Source organism: Oreochromis niloticus, linkage group LG22, assembly GCF_001858045.2.
Source record: "Oreochromis niloticus isolate F11D_XX linkage group LG22, O_niloticus_UMD_NMBU, whole genome shotgun sequence".
Taxonomy (NCBI): domain Eukaryota; kingdom Metazoa; phylum Chordata; class Actinopteri; order Cichliformes; family Cichlidae; genus Oreochromis; species Oreochromis niloticus.
The window spans coordinates 38,836,112-38,854,000 of record NC_031985.2 but is presented as its reverse complement, the minus strand read 5'-3'; the positions used below and the strand labels follow the sequence as shown (position 1 = coordinate 38,854,000).

Below are 17,889 nucleotides of genomic sequence, written 5' to 3'. Positions count from 1 at the left end.
TGGCAGAGTGAACGTTAGTGTCTGTTCACTCGGTGCCACTCCCAGAAGCCAGGCACGCAGACTGAGCCGCGCTGTTGCCATCTGCTGATGGATGATGGGCACGATTCATCGCAGGTCAGACGTCGCCTTTCTGAACCTCGTGTTACTGAATCCCTCTGGCTCAGTGTCACAAAAACTTATTACAGAAAGGCCATAGTCAAACCTTTATTTCATTCAGTGCTGCATTTTTAAGAGAGAATTACTGAGATGTGAACTTTTATACAGTCCACCCTGCTGCAACGGTGCTATTTTATCCACACCTCGAGTCAGCCATTGAGTAAAACCATCTGAAATTTCTACTCTTGTCTGAATCTTTTACACGATTAATTAGTTATTGGTGATCCATAACAATCACACATTTTACTTTCATTTCTACTTTATTGTCCTTGAAGAGGACAGGAGAGGATAAAAGGTGTGATTTTGCATCTCTATGCCACAGAGTTTAGGAATTGCAGGCATTTTTATACATAACCTCCCATTTTCACAGGCTCAGACACAATTGAACAGCTGACTGACAGGAAATGGCTGGATTCTTCCCTCATCATGTCATTAGAAATAAATCACATGACACATCTGTGGTTGATCCAGTACACTCTTTAAAAGAGTGGCCAGCTCAGCCACACCAAACAGCCTGGACAAAGTCACATCAGTCCTTCTCTGTGACAAGAGGAAGAAAGCAAGCACAAACGGCTGGAACTCCAGAACAGTTCATTCAATCGTGAATTAAAGCTGAAACTGCACTTTAAATCAGTTATGGTTACTACAGGAAGTATCGTTATCCAAGTATTTCTGGTTAGCACTGTTTCCTCACAGCAAGAAGGTCGTTGGTTCAGCGTTGCTCCCAGGCCGGGGTCTTTCTGTGTGGGGTTTGCATGTTCTCCCTCCTGTGTCTGTGTGGGTACTCCGGCTTCCTCCCACAGTCCAAAGACATGCAGTTAATGGGGTTTGGTTAACTGGTGATTGTGAGTGCTGTGTCTCTGTCCCTGTAACTAACTAGCGATCTGTCCAGGGTGTGCCCCCGCCTCTCGCCCTGTAGCAGTTGGGATAGGCTCCAGCCCCCCAACGACCCCGATAAGGAAGAGAATAGATGGACGTGTATGTGAGACGATTCAAATTCCATTCAAACTGAATTCTGTGTCGCCCGCTTCGGAGATCACAGTTTTATTCAAACTGCACTAATGCTGCACGTGGGTCTCAAAAGTGCTCATATTTTTTTAGATTTACACCTCTAAATTAAAAACTTTTTTAATCATGCAGAGACAAACAGAAAGTTTGATTATCTGAAGTGAAAAAGGACATTTTTTAAAAAACACTGAACGTATGAATCTGTGCATGCTCAGTAACAGCTCCTCCAGTTAGCCTCCCCCGTCCTCATGATGCATTTTGAAAATGAAGACATCCTTCAGCAGGTGTACAGGTCACAGGTGAGAGGATGGAGGAAGCGAGGAGGGATTTAACTGCTGAAGAGAACATTTTCCTACAAATAGGTAAGATGCAGTCGTCATGATTATCAGGAACAACACGTGTTAAATAACCACAGCTGCTACACGCCATTTAGAAAATTTATTCATTCATTCATTCATAATATATATATATATATATATATATATATATATATATATATATATATATATATATAAACAGTTATGTTTATATGATAATATATTTCTATAGAAATCTATGCATACTGCATCCTTTCAGAACATGTCACTGCAATAAGAGAAGTCGTGGAGAATAAAAGGCTGATAGTGTTTCACCAGCAGCTCTGCTCATGTCTTTACATTACAAACACTTTTACAATCAGACTTATGTGAAATCGTCATATCATACATGTAACTGTACTCAGCTAAAGAACAGAGTCTGTAAAAAAAGTAAAGACGTGTAATGAAGCGTGCAGACGCTGCTGGTGACTACGAGGTGACATTTCTGTCCAGACTCTTGGAGATGTCACGAGAGAAAGAAGGGAAAGTCCACAGTTTCATTTCATCGCTTCAGTCTTCATTTATACTGATCTCAGCACAGAAAGAGACTCTGACACGTTCGATTTGTCACAATGCCCAAATAATTTAGAACAAAACACAAACACAAATCATGGCACGAACACATGTGGATGAAATTAAGTGTCTGCTTCCCAAATCTGTCCAAAGACAGCGCGTTCAGATTTCCCTGCTGCTCCAGCTGAAAACAGCTCTCCTGCACAGACTCCTCAGTTTCAGCTGCTTTTAAAGAGAACTTTATCTCGAGCCTGTTTTTCATCCCACGACAGCAGCACCAGTTCAATTTAACGTACGCCACCGCAGGGAAACGCTTAGACTCTTTGTTCTGCTGTTCAGACCCAGAAGCAGTCACATATTGCACTATGAATGCAAAAATACCATCGACACTATACAGGAAAGTGCATCTAATCTTTGTACAGCTGCTACACACAAACACGAGAGACATGTACACCAGTCAGAGTGTCTGTGCGTCTGCATAACCATCACACAGGCCGTCATGCCCTACAGTACAACTTCCACTTTTATTTTATTTTTTAGACAAAGAGCTAAACCCAAAGGCCCGTGCAGGTGTGGTCGGGTGGAGCTCGTGCTCCAGGTGGCCTTTAGGGCTGCTTTTGTCTCGGGTGCAATGTTTTCAGGTGAAGTGAGGGCGGAGGGCGTCAAGTACTTCGAGGAAAGTTCAGGAATGGACCTTGAAGGCGAGCAGCTGCTCAGAGTGCATGTTGTTGAGGGAACGCAGGTCGGGCAGCTTGAGCAGCAGTTTGGTGAAGATGGAGGCCTCGTTGGGGTGGTTCTTGGTGATGAGGCTCCGCAGGGCGCGGATAAGCGTCTCCTGCAGGGCCTCCACGGAGTTCACGTTCTCGATGCCAGATCGATCTGGGAGAGGAAGAGGTAGAGGGGAGGATAAGCTCAGTCAGCGATACAAGAAACAAGAAAAACAACCGTGTGTTCCTAACGTGGAGTCGTGTGGTGAGTCGCATTCTCGCGTCAGGTTAGAGTTAAAACAGCCTTTTTAAACAAACGTGTTTGTGATAATGACAACGATGGACTGTCACCCTACAGCACATGATTTACAGATGTCAGTGTTCAGCGTGTCTGTGACACTTTAGAAATAAAAACAACTTTGCACAAACTGAAATCGTTTGCCTCACGTGTGCAGAGGAATACTTTAAGCCCTGACTTAGTTTAAATGTGTTTACACTGAAACAGCTGAGCTCAGGCCTGCGGTGAGTGTTAGGTTCATCAGACAAACAGCAGGTGGCGCCAACTCTCCAATCTGTACCATTAAGCCAGCGCAGTCAAAGCTCAGGCAGGGAAAAAGAAAGTTAATGAGCCAAATTTTCTACCTGTTTTCATTATTTTGGATACAAACACTGATGGCGGGTTATGCATTGTTATCAGTGGACGGATCGTCTGATAACCCACCTGCAGAGACCAGAACCACAGCAGTAAACAGGCTCATCTCCTCCTCACTGAGACCCAGGTTCATGAGCTTCTCACTAAAGTCAAACATGGAGTTGAGCAGGTCCCCGGCTCCGAGGGCCCTCAGACTGTCCACGCTGTACCTCTTCCCTCCAAGAAAGGTGACAGTGCGGTCCTTCACGTCAAACAGCGAGGCAAACCGAACCACCAACACCTGCAGCCCACAGAATGCCCCACATTACTACAGAGATACACTAAACGTGACTACAATACGTAAGAAAATTCAATGAAATACCTCAAAAGTGCCAGCCTTCAAAAGGCTGACCTGGTCATGCTGGGAAAGCTCTCTGAAGCCCGGGATCTTCTTGGCAAACTCGACCACCTCCCTGACCGCCGGGGTGAAGCTGTGGGAGAATTCCTCCCACACCTCGTGGCCGGACTTCTGAGGGTCCACGTGAGGCGAAGTGTTCATCGGACAAACCTGCGGATCAGAGCTGGCCTTCAGTTTGGACATGAGTGCATCCACACCTCTCAAACCTCCTTTACACTAACTAATCACAGACACGATGGCTTCATCCTGATGTTGGGACAAATGGAGTGATTTTCATCGCGCTCTAAAACAGAAAGCTTTGTTTTGGTGAGACTTCTAGTGTGTTTGTTTTTGCCCTAAAAGCAGCTGCTCTTATTTAGAGGAAACATCTCTTCATGCATACAGAGGCAGGAGCATCTATCCAAAACAACAAACAGACACTTTCATTTAAAAGGCTTTTTATTTTACAAAGTCAGCTTTTACACCTTTACATTGATTTTTAATGGCGTGTCTAAACTGTTACCGTCCACTGCCCTCTGTTCAGCTTACCAGATGCATCCTGTTGCCTCCTCTCCACAGGGCGATGCTGCACGATCCATTGGTGGAGCCTTCTGTGGACGGTGCCCTGAAAGCTCCATGTGTATATGCTGGAAAGTGGCTGGTGGCAGCCGTCCTGGACAGCCTGAAGGGGCACTGGTTGACCTCCTTCTGACCCTGGGGGTCAAGGCTCGAGGTGGAGTGCCGTGCGGCCACCGTGACCGGGCTCTTGCAGTGGTCCCAGGTGTCCTGCCGCTCCTCCGTCTGGTTGTCGGTGGGGTTTTTGGCGAGGCCACAGCCGAGGTTGCTAACGGGCTGCGAGGCCTGGGATGGCAGGCTGCTCTGCTCCTGGTTGTACATGAAGGTTTCCTGGTGGGCCCTGGTCACCGAGCCGATCACCTCCTCCTCGCTGCTGTCCGATGCGCTGGGCGAGGCCGAGCTGGGGCTGGTGTCCATCGATGCGGCGGGTTCTGGGTCTAAGCTGGAGTCTGATTGGCTGGAGTGAGGTGAGGAGGAAGGAGAGCAGGAGGGGGCGGGGACGGCATCGTCTGAGGTAGGCTCGGTGGCGCTGGCTGGCAGCGGTTTAACAATGGGCAGGCTCTGGCTGCTGTACAGCTGGCTTTGCAGCTGGCTGTTGTTCATCATGTTGTTCATGGCGCTCTGCATCTCCAGCAGCATGCGCTGTTTCTCTCGCTTAGGGATCCGGCCGAAGCGTACAGCTGAAGAGCGAGAAGAGAATCTCCTTGATTACTGCCCAAGTCTAAGACATACGTTAAACAGGAATTTAAAAGGAGGACATCTTACTCTTCTCCAACCATTAGGTTCACAACTCATGATTACTGCCTTCAAAATAAATCCAGTCAAACTGAGGATTACTTAGTTTCAAGCCATTCCACCTTAAATATGTCATTATTAAAGGGAAACGCCAACGTCCTTCCACAGTCAGTGATCTTGGACTATTTCCATCTCTCAGTCATTACTAACTGAGCCAAAAGGACTAATGAACGTCGTCTTATTAACACAAAAATAACATAAAGCGCTCAATTAAAAGTGTGAGCTTTGTGTGGATTTCTTTATTAAAAGTGTTTCTTGTTGTATTTTTGAACACTTGGGTTTTTATGTAGCGCTCTCCTGCAGAATGCCTCATTTTTCCATTCACACTCATTCACACAGGTACATTTATTCTCTGCTAACACTCAAACAAGCAGTACTCTGCCTGAGGAAACTTTGGCAAGCAGACGGGGGGAATCTAACCACCAACCTTCTGATCAGAAAATGACACTTATTAGCTTTTATAGCTTTGAAATTGACCATAATCTGTTTTACGTGTTAGAAAATGCCATGCTAAGCGTGACTCTGTGAAACTAGCCTCGCTAATCTCTTCATCGAACACAGTGTGAGTCAGTGAACAAGCGCGGCTACTCACAGTCTCTGGACATGCCCACCAGCAGGCATTTCTTGAAGCGGCACTGCTGGCAGCGGTTCCTGTTGATCCTCATGATGGGGCAGCTCTCGTTCTTCAGGCACTTCTTGTACTGGATGTTCTGTTGGATGCTCCTCCTGAAGAAGCCCTGAGTGTGTTCACAGACACAAACAGCTTACTTTTGTCCTCTTTCTTAGATAAATTAACAGTTTCTACAGTTTGACTTGTAACTGTCTGAATGATGTGTGTGTTCCTCTCTAAGGAGTGCTGTGGTATGTAGCACACTGTTCTCCAGTTAACTGGGCCACACAGCACCATGAAGCATGATGGGTAACAGATATAAATAAAGGCGGAGTGAACTAGTTTCAGTCTGAGCTGTGCAGATGGCTAAAGTGACCCACTTCAACCAAAGACACCGCAACGCTCGTCTCTGTGTCGCACAGAGAGTCAGCGAGTGCATACGGGGTTGTATCAAGGAGGCAGCCTCACCTTGCAGCCCTCACAGGCATGGACACCATAGTGAAATCCAGAGGCCACGTCACCACACACTTTACAGAGCAGCACCAGGCCGTTGATTTCTGAGAGATACAAAAACAAATTCTTACAGTTCATCTGAAAAAAACAAAACAAAAACAACTGGGAACCCACCGATTATTCCCAACCCCAACGAGTCATTACACTGGTGCCTGCAGTGGATTCACTGCACACTTGTCCTGAACAGTAGGTGTCACCACTCACAAAAAAACCCAAAGCCTCTGCATCAGTTCTGGTGTAGGAGTAGAAGAAGAGGAAACTAAACCACGCTCAAATAACCTGCTGTGGTATATTATGTGGTACAGTTCACGTCCCCCCTGCCCTTCACTACAGCCTCCACATCACACTGGTGTTTCTGATAAAGTGCTCTGTGAAGGTTTATGTTGAGAATTTATTTTAACAGCAGGATAGACACAAACACAGCACATGTAAAACTCACAGCTGACAATGTAAACTCATTAGCTGTCTACAGAAAGCTGGTGCTGGCTCAGTCTTTGGTTTCTCCTGAACAGCCTCTGGTTTCATTTCAAGCATCTTCAATGAGCCAGCATTAGTTATGAGATGAGATGTTCTTGGTGCAGTGACGGAGGCTGAAACAAGCTACCTGGAAGTTAAAACATCAACATTTCTTTTCACATTTGTTTTGGGCAGATTCCAATATTGTCCTGACAGAGATGTTTTACTCCTATAATCGTCTATGACGCCTTCTCTCATTGGCCTGACATGCTGCACTGGTTCCTAGAATTAACACAGGCAGCATCTGAAGACACATATGAGAGTGTCCAACTTACTTGTGATACCAGTCTTTGCTGTGGACGACGAGCGTCCACCTTTCTGAGTCCGTGGCAGGTTTTGGCCTCCTGCGGCCATCGTGGGGTTGAGCGGCTGCCTCAGCTGTCCGTGGCTAGGCGGGGACCCGCGGGGTGGGGAGGATGACTGATAGCTGCCATTGGAGGAGTCGCTGTGACACGACTCTGGGCTGGAGGCGGAGCTGGACGAGCTGATGTATGCTATTACGCCTCCTGGTGAGCGATCAGCAGAGAGGGGAGGAAACAGACTGTGAGAACAGAGACTGTAACAACGAAGCATTCAGAGCCTACTGTGTGAGCTTGCACTGAAAACACGTAACGTACTTTATGAGGAAAATAGACCTGTATTCGTCTAATGGTCCAAGAACAGCCCTCGTGCCCCTGTGACCTCTGTAAACACTCCTCACTTTACTTTCAGATCATATGAATCCATTCAGTCAATTATGGTCTTTATTAGAGTCGATAAGGACGCTCATCCAGGAGCAGATCAGTGGCTAACCACTCCTCAATCACAACCATCGGACGATGAGTGTGTGGTTTAGGATCCACCCCGTGCTCCTCATGTGCAGTCTCAGAGCAGCAAGACGCTCAGCTCAGGCCTGACAGAGAGACTTCAGTAATGGGTGACCTCACTGTAAGAAAAACCAGTCCATCTCGTGCCTGACAACATATTTCTGATTTGTTTTTAATGTGCACATCACATTTATCAAACTCTTTTGCTCGTTGTCAGTTACACAGTTTATTTCATCGGTATAAGCTGAGCCCTGTTTGAACGTTGTAATGTCGCCAAGGTTTCTGTAGCTGGCGCTTTTCTCCCTGACTTATTTGCCTGCCCCCCCCGCTACAGACACCTTCCCTGTGTGAAAACCAACCAGCTTCACGTAAAGAGGGCAGCCAAGAATACGACAAACATTTCTTGGGCCAGTAGAAGCCGCAGAGACAGGCTGCTGCACCAGGGAGCTCCACCCTCAGCACAGGCTGACCTGATTTCTTCCTCTCCCATTCTTTATGATTAGGTAACAGCGATTACATAATGTCAGCCTGGCAAGGGTGTGTATGTAGTTCAGTCATTCACATACACAGCCATAAAAACAGATCTAATACATGCCTTCATTTATACAGATTTCATTTTAAAAGAAATATATAAACATTATCCCCTATTAAAACACAGCAAAGGTATGAGGTGAAAAAGTGCTGCCAGTGATGTCACATATATAAAAACTGGTCTGAGCTATGACGTGTCACAGACCTGGTGACTCAGAGCTCATGCAGCCTCTTTGAATACTTCAAAAATGAGGTGTAGTCCATGGGATTATCAGGTTAGTGTGTGTCCAGCATCATGACTGAAACAGGAAAATATGACTCAAACTTCTAACTAACACTGTAGTAACACAGTGACCATCTCCAACTCTGTTTATCTAACTCTTTGTGCATAATTAGATCATTTTATACAAGTTGGAATAAACTGAGACTTTTCACCTGAAAATGCTGCTGCGTTTAAGGCCCTTAGGAAATAAATTAGTTCGAGTGCTGTCAGCAGGACAGACGATGAGCTCGAGAGTTGAGCAAACGAAGACAACTGCGGACTTCCGGTTTTTTTTAATCTTTTTACATTCAATGTTGTTTTTTTTAAATCAGTGGTAACACTCATAGAAACTGAATACAGCGTGTCATAACGCGACGTTTATTATTGATGCTGTTACTAACACACGTTTCTTACACAAAAAGCCTTCCCCGTCCCATGAGCAAAGCACTACAGCTGCTGATGTTGGGGTTTAAACGCACCGTCACCTGGAGCACGCATGCTCTCTTCCCGGGAAAACTAGGTCAGCTCGCGTTGCCATAAGAGGCCTCACGTGTATCCACGGCGAGACTGCACACATCGAGCTGGGAGAAATTATGCAACGCCTACGTCACTGCACCGCGCGGCCAATGAGCTGAGACGCACGGGGAGCGTAAACACAGGTGCACATGGCTAGGCTGGCGGGTCCATGTGAGCCGAAAGGACTGCAGTGCCACTGAAGCCAAACACTGGTGTAACAACAACCGCCCACGGCGGTCCTAACCCACTTTAACAGTAACAAGTGGGTTCGACAGAAAGTTCACAGTAGTCAAGAAATACAGTCAGAATGTGAGGTTATTAGGCTGGTCGTGTTACTTTTCCGGTTCGAGTGAAGCCAAAGGCAGGATGTAAGTACAGTACGCCCCCCGTCACCGGCTGCAGATGCTGTCAGGCGTACTTACCAGCTTTGGTGGACTCCATGTCCTGTGAGTCTGGGGGTTTCCTCCTCTGCTACCTTAGTGCCAAAGCCGTTTTTTCAGTTTTAGTGTTCAGCAACTGAAAAGTCGCTGATTGGTCCCGGTAAGAGAAACTAACCGTCTTTAAGTTTGAACCAAAGACAGAAGCCTAGTTCAGACCGTATACGCTACGGTCGGGTTTACAAGCAGCCCGGTGGAGATGTACTTTCCCCCTAAAACTACCAGAAAATGTTCGTGTCAGGCCGAGGCGACAGCTTCTCAGAGAGCGGCTCCAACGACGATCAAATGTGCAGTGTTCACTCGTTCCTGCCAAAGAGTCACATCCACTGTGGCGGAGCTCCAGTCCAGGCGTGTGCGCGACGGCTTTCTGCTCTGTTTCGAGTGGCGATCAGTGTGAAAACCATGTGACCCAGTTCACTGACTCCTCCCTCCCCTCCCTGCAGCTTTGCACTTGTGTCAATGTAACCCACTGACATACTTTCACCAGTGAAACGCAACAAAGATACTCGGCAATGTCAGAAAAGACGAGCGGGTTGCGACACAGCATCTCCTCATGATAGCATTTATCATATGCACGCTCCAAATGTGTTTTTCGACAATCTGAAACATTTCACTGAAGTCCAAAAGTTTCAAGACACCTTATATTTATTTATGTGACAGTGCACTGACGTTCCTGCTAAAGGTTCCACTGTGGCCCACTGCAAGCGTAAAGACTGCAGAAAAGACCACTTTGATTAGATTAAACACAGTCGTGCAGAGACACCAGCATTAGTATTTAAAATGTTTCACATATAGTTCAGCTGCAACATAATATCTTTTTTCTTTCCAAAGTCAACTTCTGCACTTTTGTAGATTTTGTTTAATGTGCATGTAATAAGTTTGAATGTAGAGAAATGGAGATTTTTTTAAATCTGTTTTGTAAATGGACGGTTCATTTGAGCAAAGCTTTTACTGCTCCGGTCCACTCACGCTACTAAGAGTTTGATACCATTAGTATAAAAGATGTAACATCTTCTGGGTCTGAAAAGTGAAAACACAGGTACTTTAAAGCAGTCGTGAAACACTATTAAGGCTGATTTACACCATGGAGCCCTGCTCTAAGAACTGAGGTAGATGTAACAGTTTCTGGGAAGCTGACACGGGGACTAAAAACCAGTCTAAGGGCATCACATTTGTGCTGCTGCAGCATGAGTTTTATGTTAAGAAAGCAGGACATACTGTCCCAAAATTCACCTGTTAGCTAGAATGTGCATATTGATGAAACACAACTTTATAAATGAGAACAGTAATAAGAGGAAAGTTTAGTCTGTACAGGGTTTTGAAAAATCCCCATTTTGACACTCAAGCATTAAGCGCTCACAATGAAGTCATGTTTAAGAATTACTGTATAAGATGCCCTGGCTGATATCCAGGCATGGCTCTAACTGTAAACCAGCCCATCTAACAGTTGAGGAACACCCACTCGTGTTCTGCGATTGGATGACAGTCTGGTTTGAGTGGGCACCTCTGTTGGTGATGCTTATCAGGCTGAGAATGATACAGAACCATCACTAAAGCATTTAGATAGATGGTGGCCAACCAACAAAGATTAGTCTGTAGTCTGGGAGGCCGAAGCTTGTAAGGAACTAAAGGATAAAGCAACTGCTCTGTTTGTAATTTTTAATGATTATGTAACAAACTAGAAGGCTACTGGAACAATGTTGTGTGGACAATTCTTCATATTGTAAGATAAAAACTGTACAATATTAGGAAACTGATCCCATTAGCTTCGAAAGGCAAATCTCAGAACGTCTTTCACTAAACTAAGTCTTCAGCAAAGGTGGGTCATAGTGCAAAACAGCAACCTAACAAAGAAATGTCAAAGAGAAAAAAGTGGGAACTTTGACTTTAAGAGTCATAATCTTTATCCAATTAAAATGGAGAACATGTGAGGAAACCCACCAACATCCTACAGCTGAAGTTCGTCCGAATGAGCTCAGGCCATCGAGGACTGAACAACAGCTACAAGAACTGTTTAATTATTACTTCACAAAGTTGTCCCACAGGATACTGAAAACAAAGGTTTTTTTCTCATAGAGATGTTAATTTTATACTTAAATAAATGAGTAGCTAGCCCATTGGCAAGAAGGCTCCCATCCAAGGACCTTGTTGGCTGTAGCTCAAGAGGCAAAGCTAACTGGAACCACCGGTTTGTGGTTTGATCCCTGGCTGCACCAGTCTGTATGCCAAACATCCCTGGGTAAGATACTAACTGCAAGTTACTCTATGAATGTGTGAATGTTAGCTAGAAAGCACTTACATAGAGAAGGTTTATAAAAAAAGTGCTTGTATGAAAGGGTGAATGAGGCAAGTCGTGTATAGTGCTTTGAGTGGTCAGAGTAAAAGCGCTGTGTAAGAACCATCTACATTTATCTGGCCGAGGCCTTTCCATGTGGAGTTTACTCCGGCTTCCTCCCGCAACCTAAATTGGATAAGCGGAAAAACGTGGATGGAATAAATGACTAAATGCGTTGTTGTATAATTGGGTTGTGCGTTAGGGTACATGAAAGTTGTCTTATAGTTTAAGACAAACTCTCCTCACCCCAACTGGTCACAGCACATGGCTCCCCCTCTTCTAGCTGCCCCCTTTCTTTTCTGTATCCATCCATCCTTCTTACCTGGGTCCAGATTATCGGAGCAGCGCTCTCACTGGGACACTGGTCTGACAGCCCATGTCTGCATGTAGGTTTTTCACACTTTGCTTCTGAGTTTGTATTAAAAAATGAAACAGTGTAATATTATAAAGTGACCATGTAATTTATTTAGAGAACACATGACAGAAGCTTTTGGTTTTATCAGCTGTGGGTTACTTTTTGTGTGCCATGCAGAAAAAGGGTTGGGGGAGGTTTACCAAGAGCTAGTATGACACTCGCACAAATCTCTGATGTTACACAGCATTTTCAGTGTACTAGTGTATGTGCTGCATCCTTCAGTAAAAATAAATGAACCAAGCCGTTACATGCATATGTAACGGATAAAACTATTGACTTTATCCAAGTCTAAACCACTTCTACTGCTTACAGCATTTGAAGCAGTTAGCTGGTAGATTTACTGGAACATTCAAAAAGTGAAGAGTCTCAGCTTTGTCAGACTCACTTAGCATAGAGTCAAAACGAGAGTTAAAACATACTAAATATGTGTGATAGTGATGGTGATTTCTGTCCCTCTGATCAGAACTCTGTTCTCTGTGTTAAAGATGTTCACACAAACATCTGAGTAGTTTCTGTGGTTTCCCTGTGAGCCTGTTGCTCACTGCATGGTCTACAGTACATCGTTGTTGCGGTTTGTGAACGCCTTCATCTTGTTTTCAGAAGCATGGGGCACGGCTTAAAGCTGAGAAATAAACCTACGAGAGAAAAGACTCTTGTTTCTCATTAAGGCTACGTCCACACGTACCCGGGTATTTTTGAAAACGCAGATTTTTCTATGCGTTTGCACCTTTCGTCCACACGTAAACGGCGTTTTCAGTCACTGAAAACGGAGATTTTTAAAAACGCCTGCCAGGGTGGATATTTTCGAAAACTCCGTTTTTGCATTTACGTGTGGACAAGAAAAACGGAGAAAACGCAGCGTCAAAGGTGTGCGCCTCTTTTGACGTCACACTGTGCGCCACGTTTTGTTTCGGTAAAATGAATTTCTACAATACTGTTACTGTTAATTGTACTCTCTGCAGTGTTTAAATGCTTACATATACACACACAGTTACTGTCCCTCCACACATACGACTCGGTTCTGCTTCTACTCCCCATCTTTGTTTACTATTTCCCACCGAGGCTTCTAGACTTCTGATTGGCCAACATTTCTACACGGTTAGGAATATATCGCCACCTGTTGCTTTGGCATGCTCCTAGCAGCGTTTTCCTTCATTTCTGCGTTTACGTGTGGACGGGATTATTTTTTAAAACGAAAACGGAAAATCTCCGTTTTCAAAAATACCCGTGTACGTGTGGACGTAGCCTAAGAATGAACACTGTGTGGATTTCAGCCAACCAAATAGCAGCTTTTTGAAAAAATAGATTCTTCCCAATGTTTCTTGTAAACAGAATTAAAAGTTTCCTCTTTACCTCACTGCTACAGAGGCCAGACTCATACCTGCATGCTGCAGCAAAGACACGTATCAGTCATTCAGGAATATAACACAGTGTAGAAATATATGACTTATCATGGCGATAATCGGCTCCTTGTGTTTTCACGTACTTCACCCTCACCTGCCCACCTGCCTTGTCAGCTCATCCACAGTGACTCGTCTGGAACCTCGTTTAAGATTTCTCTGAAATGACCACCTGCACACCTGCTTCTCTCTGGCACCGCCACTCTGCCAAAGCTTCTGCTAGCCCATCCTTACCTGTTTACTCTCCACTTAGCTGCACTTTATTGCACATTACTGTCAGCTGCCAACTCCCTCCACACCTGGCCGGCCTCCCCATAACCCCGCCCCTTTACACCTGCCCACTCCACAATAAAGTTGGTCTAACTGCTAGCACTGCTCCAAGCCTGCTCATTGGACCCGGCCTGAACTAAACCACGACAGACAGATGGCCTCACATCTGACTCGAGAACACTTTGGTATACAGATGTGCCCAAATCATCACCTCTCTGCCTCCGTGTGTGACAGTTGGGGTAGTATTGTTTGTGAAGAGTAACAGCTGTGACACCTTATTTTTTATGTTATTCATTTATTTATTTATTGCAATTTAAGTTTTGGTAGATTCCCTGTGATGTATACTCCTGGAGGGCTGTGGCACCATGTAAACACTGAAATTCTGCATTCTGGTCCTGTGTTCTGTAATTACATTAAAAAAAGAACATCAATCTCGTGAAAAGGAAATGAGTTTTGTGAATCTGTATTTATAAAAAATGAATGTTTTCCTTCCCACTGTCGCCAAAGCACCTGCTCAGAGGGGGTCATGTGATTGTTGGGGGTTTCTCTGTATTATTGCAGTCTTTACCATATAAAGTGCCTGAGGTGACTGTTGTTGTGATTTGGCACAATATGAATCAAATCAATTGAATTCAAACTCTGATGTTGTTTTAGGTTATGGCTGCACGGTGTACACATGAAAGATCCCCAGTTTGGCAATAGGAGGAGACACAGCCTAGCCTCTGAGGTCAGCCCAGTCTCACCCCCACATAAATGCAAGCACTGCATAAGGAAGAGCATCCTGTGTAAAACCTATACCAAATCTAATAGATCCACCCACTGTGGTGACGTCTTGGGAAATAAGGGGAATAAGGATGAAAATTCACACTAGATTCAGTCAAAAACAAAAACTCTAAAACAATGACAGATACCACAATAATAACTGTAAGAAGAATATTTTTATGTCTTGATGCTCAGTCATCCAGGTAAGTAAATCCCAAAGTTTGATTCTGTTCATCTGGACGTTTTCAGTGGGAGAAACGTTTCGTCACTCATCCAACTTCCTCCAACTTCTTCAGTCTCAGCTGACTGCAGGTTTCCCCAAATCTTATAAACAGGACATTTGCATAATGACTGAAACCACCCCACTGAAGGAACAATGGGCTGGGAGGTCAGTTCCCTGATCATTAATATGCAAATTCTCATGACCACTGACGAAACGTTTCTCCCACTGAAAACGTCCAGATGAACAGAATCAAACTTTGGGGAATAGTAATCTTGCCTCCACCAAAGAGAGTAGGGTTATGATCTTACTTGTGTGCATGCATGTTTGTCATTCTTTTTGCCTGTGAACACCACAGTTCACAAAGTTTCAAAGCACAAGTGTAGAGTGGAATCATCCATCTTAATAAGTCACCCTTGGAAAATTGAGAACAGCCTCAGAACTTAGCAATTATGAAGGCACCATTTAAAGTATCATATCACATTTGACCTCTGACCTGTACTTCAAAGTCTTCTGAAGGTCAAAGTGATAATAAGCATACCATGTAGCACCAAAGCTCTGTTTCTTACTGCCATTGTTTGTGTTGACAACATATCAGCATAAAGGAATGATCTGACCACTACTGTAAGCCCAAAGGTCAAACTGTCATCTTTAAAACTCTACTGCTCTTGTTTATATTGGTAATATTAATGAAATGAAATGATACTGGTGGGGATTCATGTCACATTTGACTCTGATCTCACTTTTACATTTTACATCTGACTTCCAAAATGCATTATTTTCAGTGCACTGCAAAGTCCTTACAGGACATGAAAACAACAAAGAACAGCAGATGTACAAAATACAATAATTCCCTTAAAAGTAAATACGGCCTGGAGGGTGGAGCTGCCTGGGTGGAGGTTTGCACTCTTGGAGTGCTTTTTGTTTATCGTGCAACATCTCTGCAAATACACACACTGCATTGTTTTAAGCTAGCATGACATGGAAATGCTCTATTGCCAAATATCAGGATGGACTTCACTTACCCCCACCCCCCACTCCCACCCCCCAGCAGGAGCACAGATCCATGCAGCTGCTGTTTTCTCGTGAACTATAATCAAAGCTTTTATAAGTCAGCAGCAGCCCCACACTGCACCGTCTCATTCTCCAATTTCTTCCTTTCTTTCTTTTTCTGTGGTTGTTTGTTTGATTTGCTTTTACTGTCTTGGAGGACAGGTCAGGGGTTAGCACTACTATGCAGACTAGTTCACACGCAGACAATAGAGAGGCAGTAACGTGAGAGGTGACTGCTGTTCTCAGGTGAGTCTTTCACTATGTAGGTCACGAAAACAATGTTTTAGCTAAGGTGGTGTCATCATTGTCTAGAAGCTTTGTTCACCTAGTAGTTAGCATACTGGTACTTTAACAGCGACGAAGTGGCCTTGTATTTACGTCATAAACCTTTTTCACCAGTTAACCATGGAAGGTTTCAGAGAATCAGGTTATGGTCCAACGATGTCCCTCGTCAGGGGTAACACAGAAAAGTAGAAAGTCCAATTTGTTCTGGCTCCTGGGAATACTCGCTTTGATTTAAGCGAGGGTCCTGCACGATAGAGCTAGCAGGAGACTGGGAAAAAGGATGACCGCTCGATTAATGTGTAGCTAAAGGAGTTACTGGTTATAATGGTGATCGTCTAACATTGCTGCAATTGTAATAAGTAGCAGTAGACAGTGAGAACATCACACATTTGGATTTATGAAACAAATGTGTTTAAACACCCTGATGCTGAAATATCTGAGTCCTTAAAATAGTCACTGTTTACTCTGATGACAGCTGTGACATGAACGTGGTTGTATCCACCAAAACTGTACAAAACTGTCAAAATGTTACTTATTAGAGATGTCTTCAAACGTTTGACACATGTGAATTGTTACATAGTTACTTGTTTTCTATCTGGTTTTTACATCAGTCTCAAAGTTGAAACTAGATTCATCACTCTTTCTTTCACCAGGAGAATCCAGTGTTTTGTTTGCCAAATATGACTTGCTGGTAGAAAACTTCAGACGTGTTTGATGTGAGGTTGTTTTTCAGGAGACGGGTCGGTCCCTTAGTTCCCGTGAAAGGAACTCTTAATGCTTCAGTATACAAAGACATTTTGGACAATTTAATGCTCCCAGCTTTATGGGAACGGTTTGGGGATGGTTCCTTCCTGTTCAATGACTGCACACCAGTGCACAAAGCAAGGTCCATAAAGATGTGGGTCAATGACTTTGGTGTGGAAGAAGTGGAGTCCTGACATCAACCTAAGAGAACACAATTGGGAATAATTAGAACAGAGGCTGTCATCCTCCTAAACCTTGTGGAAAGCCTTCCCAGAAGAGCTGCAAAGGGTGGGTGGACGTCCCATTAACCCTCAGGGATGAAGAATGGGATGTCCCTCAAGTTCATATGCACATCAGAGCACACGAGCAAACACAAATACACCTTCAAAAAAATATTAGAACATTGGTGACATGTTCAATATTTTACCTGCTTTAAATTGTGGACGTTTAACTGTATTTTCACAAGTTTCCTATTGATAAAGACATGTGGTCATTTACAGTACACCACACAAGTCATTACAAGTAATTATATCCATATCTATTCTTATATATAGATATATTAGAGGCATTGTTGCATTTAATCATTTTTTAATCATAAAATTCCAACTAATTTCACCTTCTCACCAACAGATGGAGTCTTTCCTCTACTTTGTGCTATTTTCAGCTCTGCAAACCAAATTCGAATGATTGGAAGTTATTATTGGATCTCCCACTGAAACTTTAAAATAGATGTTTTTAGGAGCAGCACACGGGAGACATGACTGCTGCTGCTTACTGACGTAGTGTAATATCATTTCTTTGGTTTTGCAGAATTGCATTTTATGTGTATTTATACTTTTATCTTCACTATTTTATTCTGTGGAATGAATGAATGAATTTATGTATGCTAGTCTGCTGAAATTCAGTTTCCCTGTACGATGCCTGAGTACAGCAACAATAAAGGAATCTTTATCTTATCTTATCTACCTTATGTTGTACTGTAGCTATCATCTTGTTTGACCTGGATACATTTTCATCCAGAACCTTCGCTTTTATGGAGATTTATGGCTGCACACAGGCTTATTGCCTGCCACAG

At 44.0% G+C, this 17,889-nt stretch overlaps 1 protein-coding gene across 2 annotated transcripts; it reads right to left on the bottom strand.

The window, feature by feature from the left end:
* Positions 1 to 1,845: 1,845 nt before the first annotated feature.
* Positions 1,846 to 9,743, bottom strand: nr1d2b (nuclear receptor subfamily 1, group D, member 2b). Of its 2 annotated transcripts, none has more exons than XM_013277588.3 (8): positions 9,316 to 9,743; positions 7,054 to 7,284; positions 6,218 to 6,306; positions 5,732 to 5,876; positions 4,318 to 5,024; positions 3,754 to 3,939; positions 3,462 to 3,672; positions 1,846 to 2,912 (listed from the first exon to the last, which is right to left on the bottom strand). In XM_013277588.3, exons 1-8 carry the CDS (start codon positions 9,332 to 9,334, stop codon positions 2,716 to 2,718), a joined length of 1,785 nt encoding a protein of 594 aa, XP_013133042.1. In that variant the 5' UTR covers positions 9,335 to 9,743; the 3' UTR covers positions 1,846 to 2,715. The 2 variants fall into 2 exon arrangements, with proteins under 2 accessions (XP_013133042.1, XP_005459783.1); XM_005459726.4 differs by lacking the exon at positions 9,316 to 9,743 and adding an exon at positions 8,857 to 9,268.
* Positions 9,744 to 17,889: the final 8,146 nt, after the last annotated feature.

Bases quoted from the DNA above. Each gene is read 5' to 3' on its own strand.
- nr1d2b (XM_013277588.3), bottom strand. The intron at 5,877-6,217 runs GTGAGGCTGCCT...GAACACACTCAG, and splicing joins ATGCCTGTGAGGGCTGCAAG to GGCTTCTTCAGGAGGAGCAT. The intron at 5,025-5,731 runs GTGAGTAGCCGC...CTCGCTCTTCAG, and splicing joins GGTGGGCATGTCCAGAGACT to CTGTACGCTTCGGCCGGATC.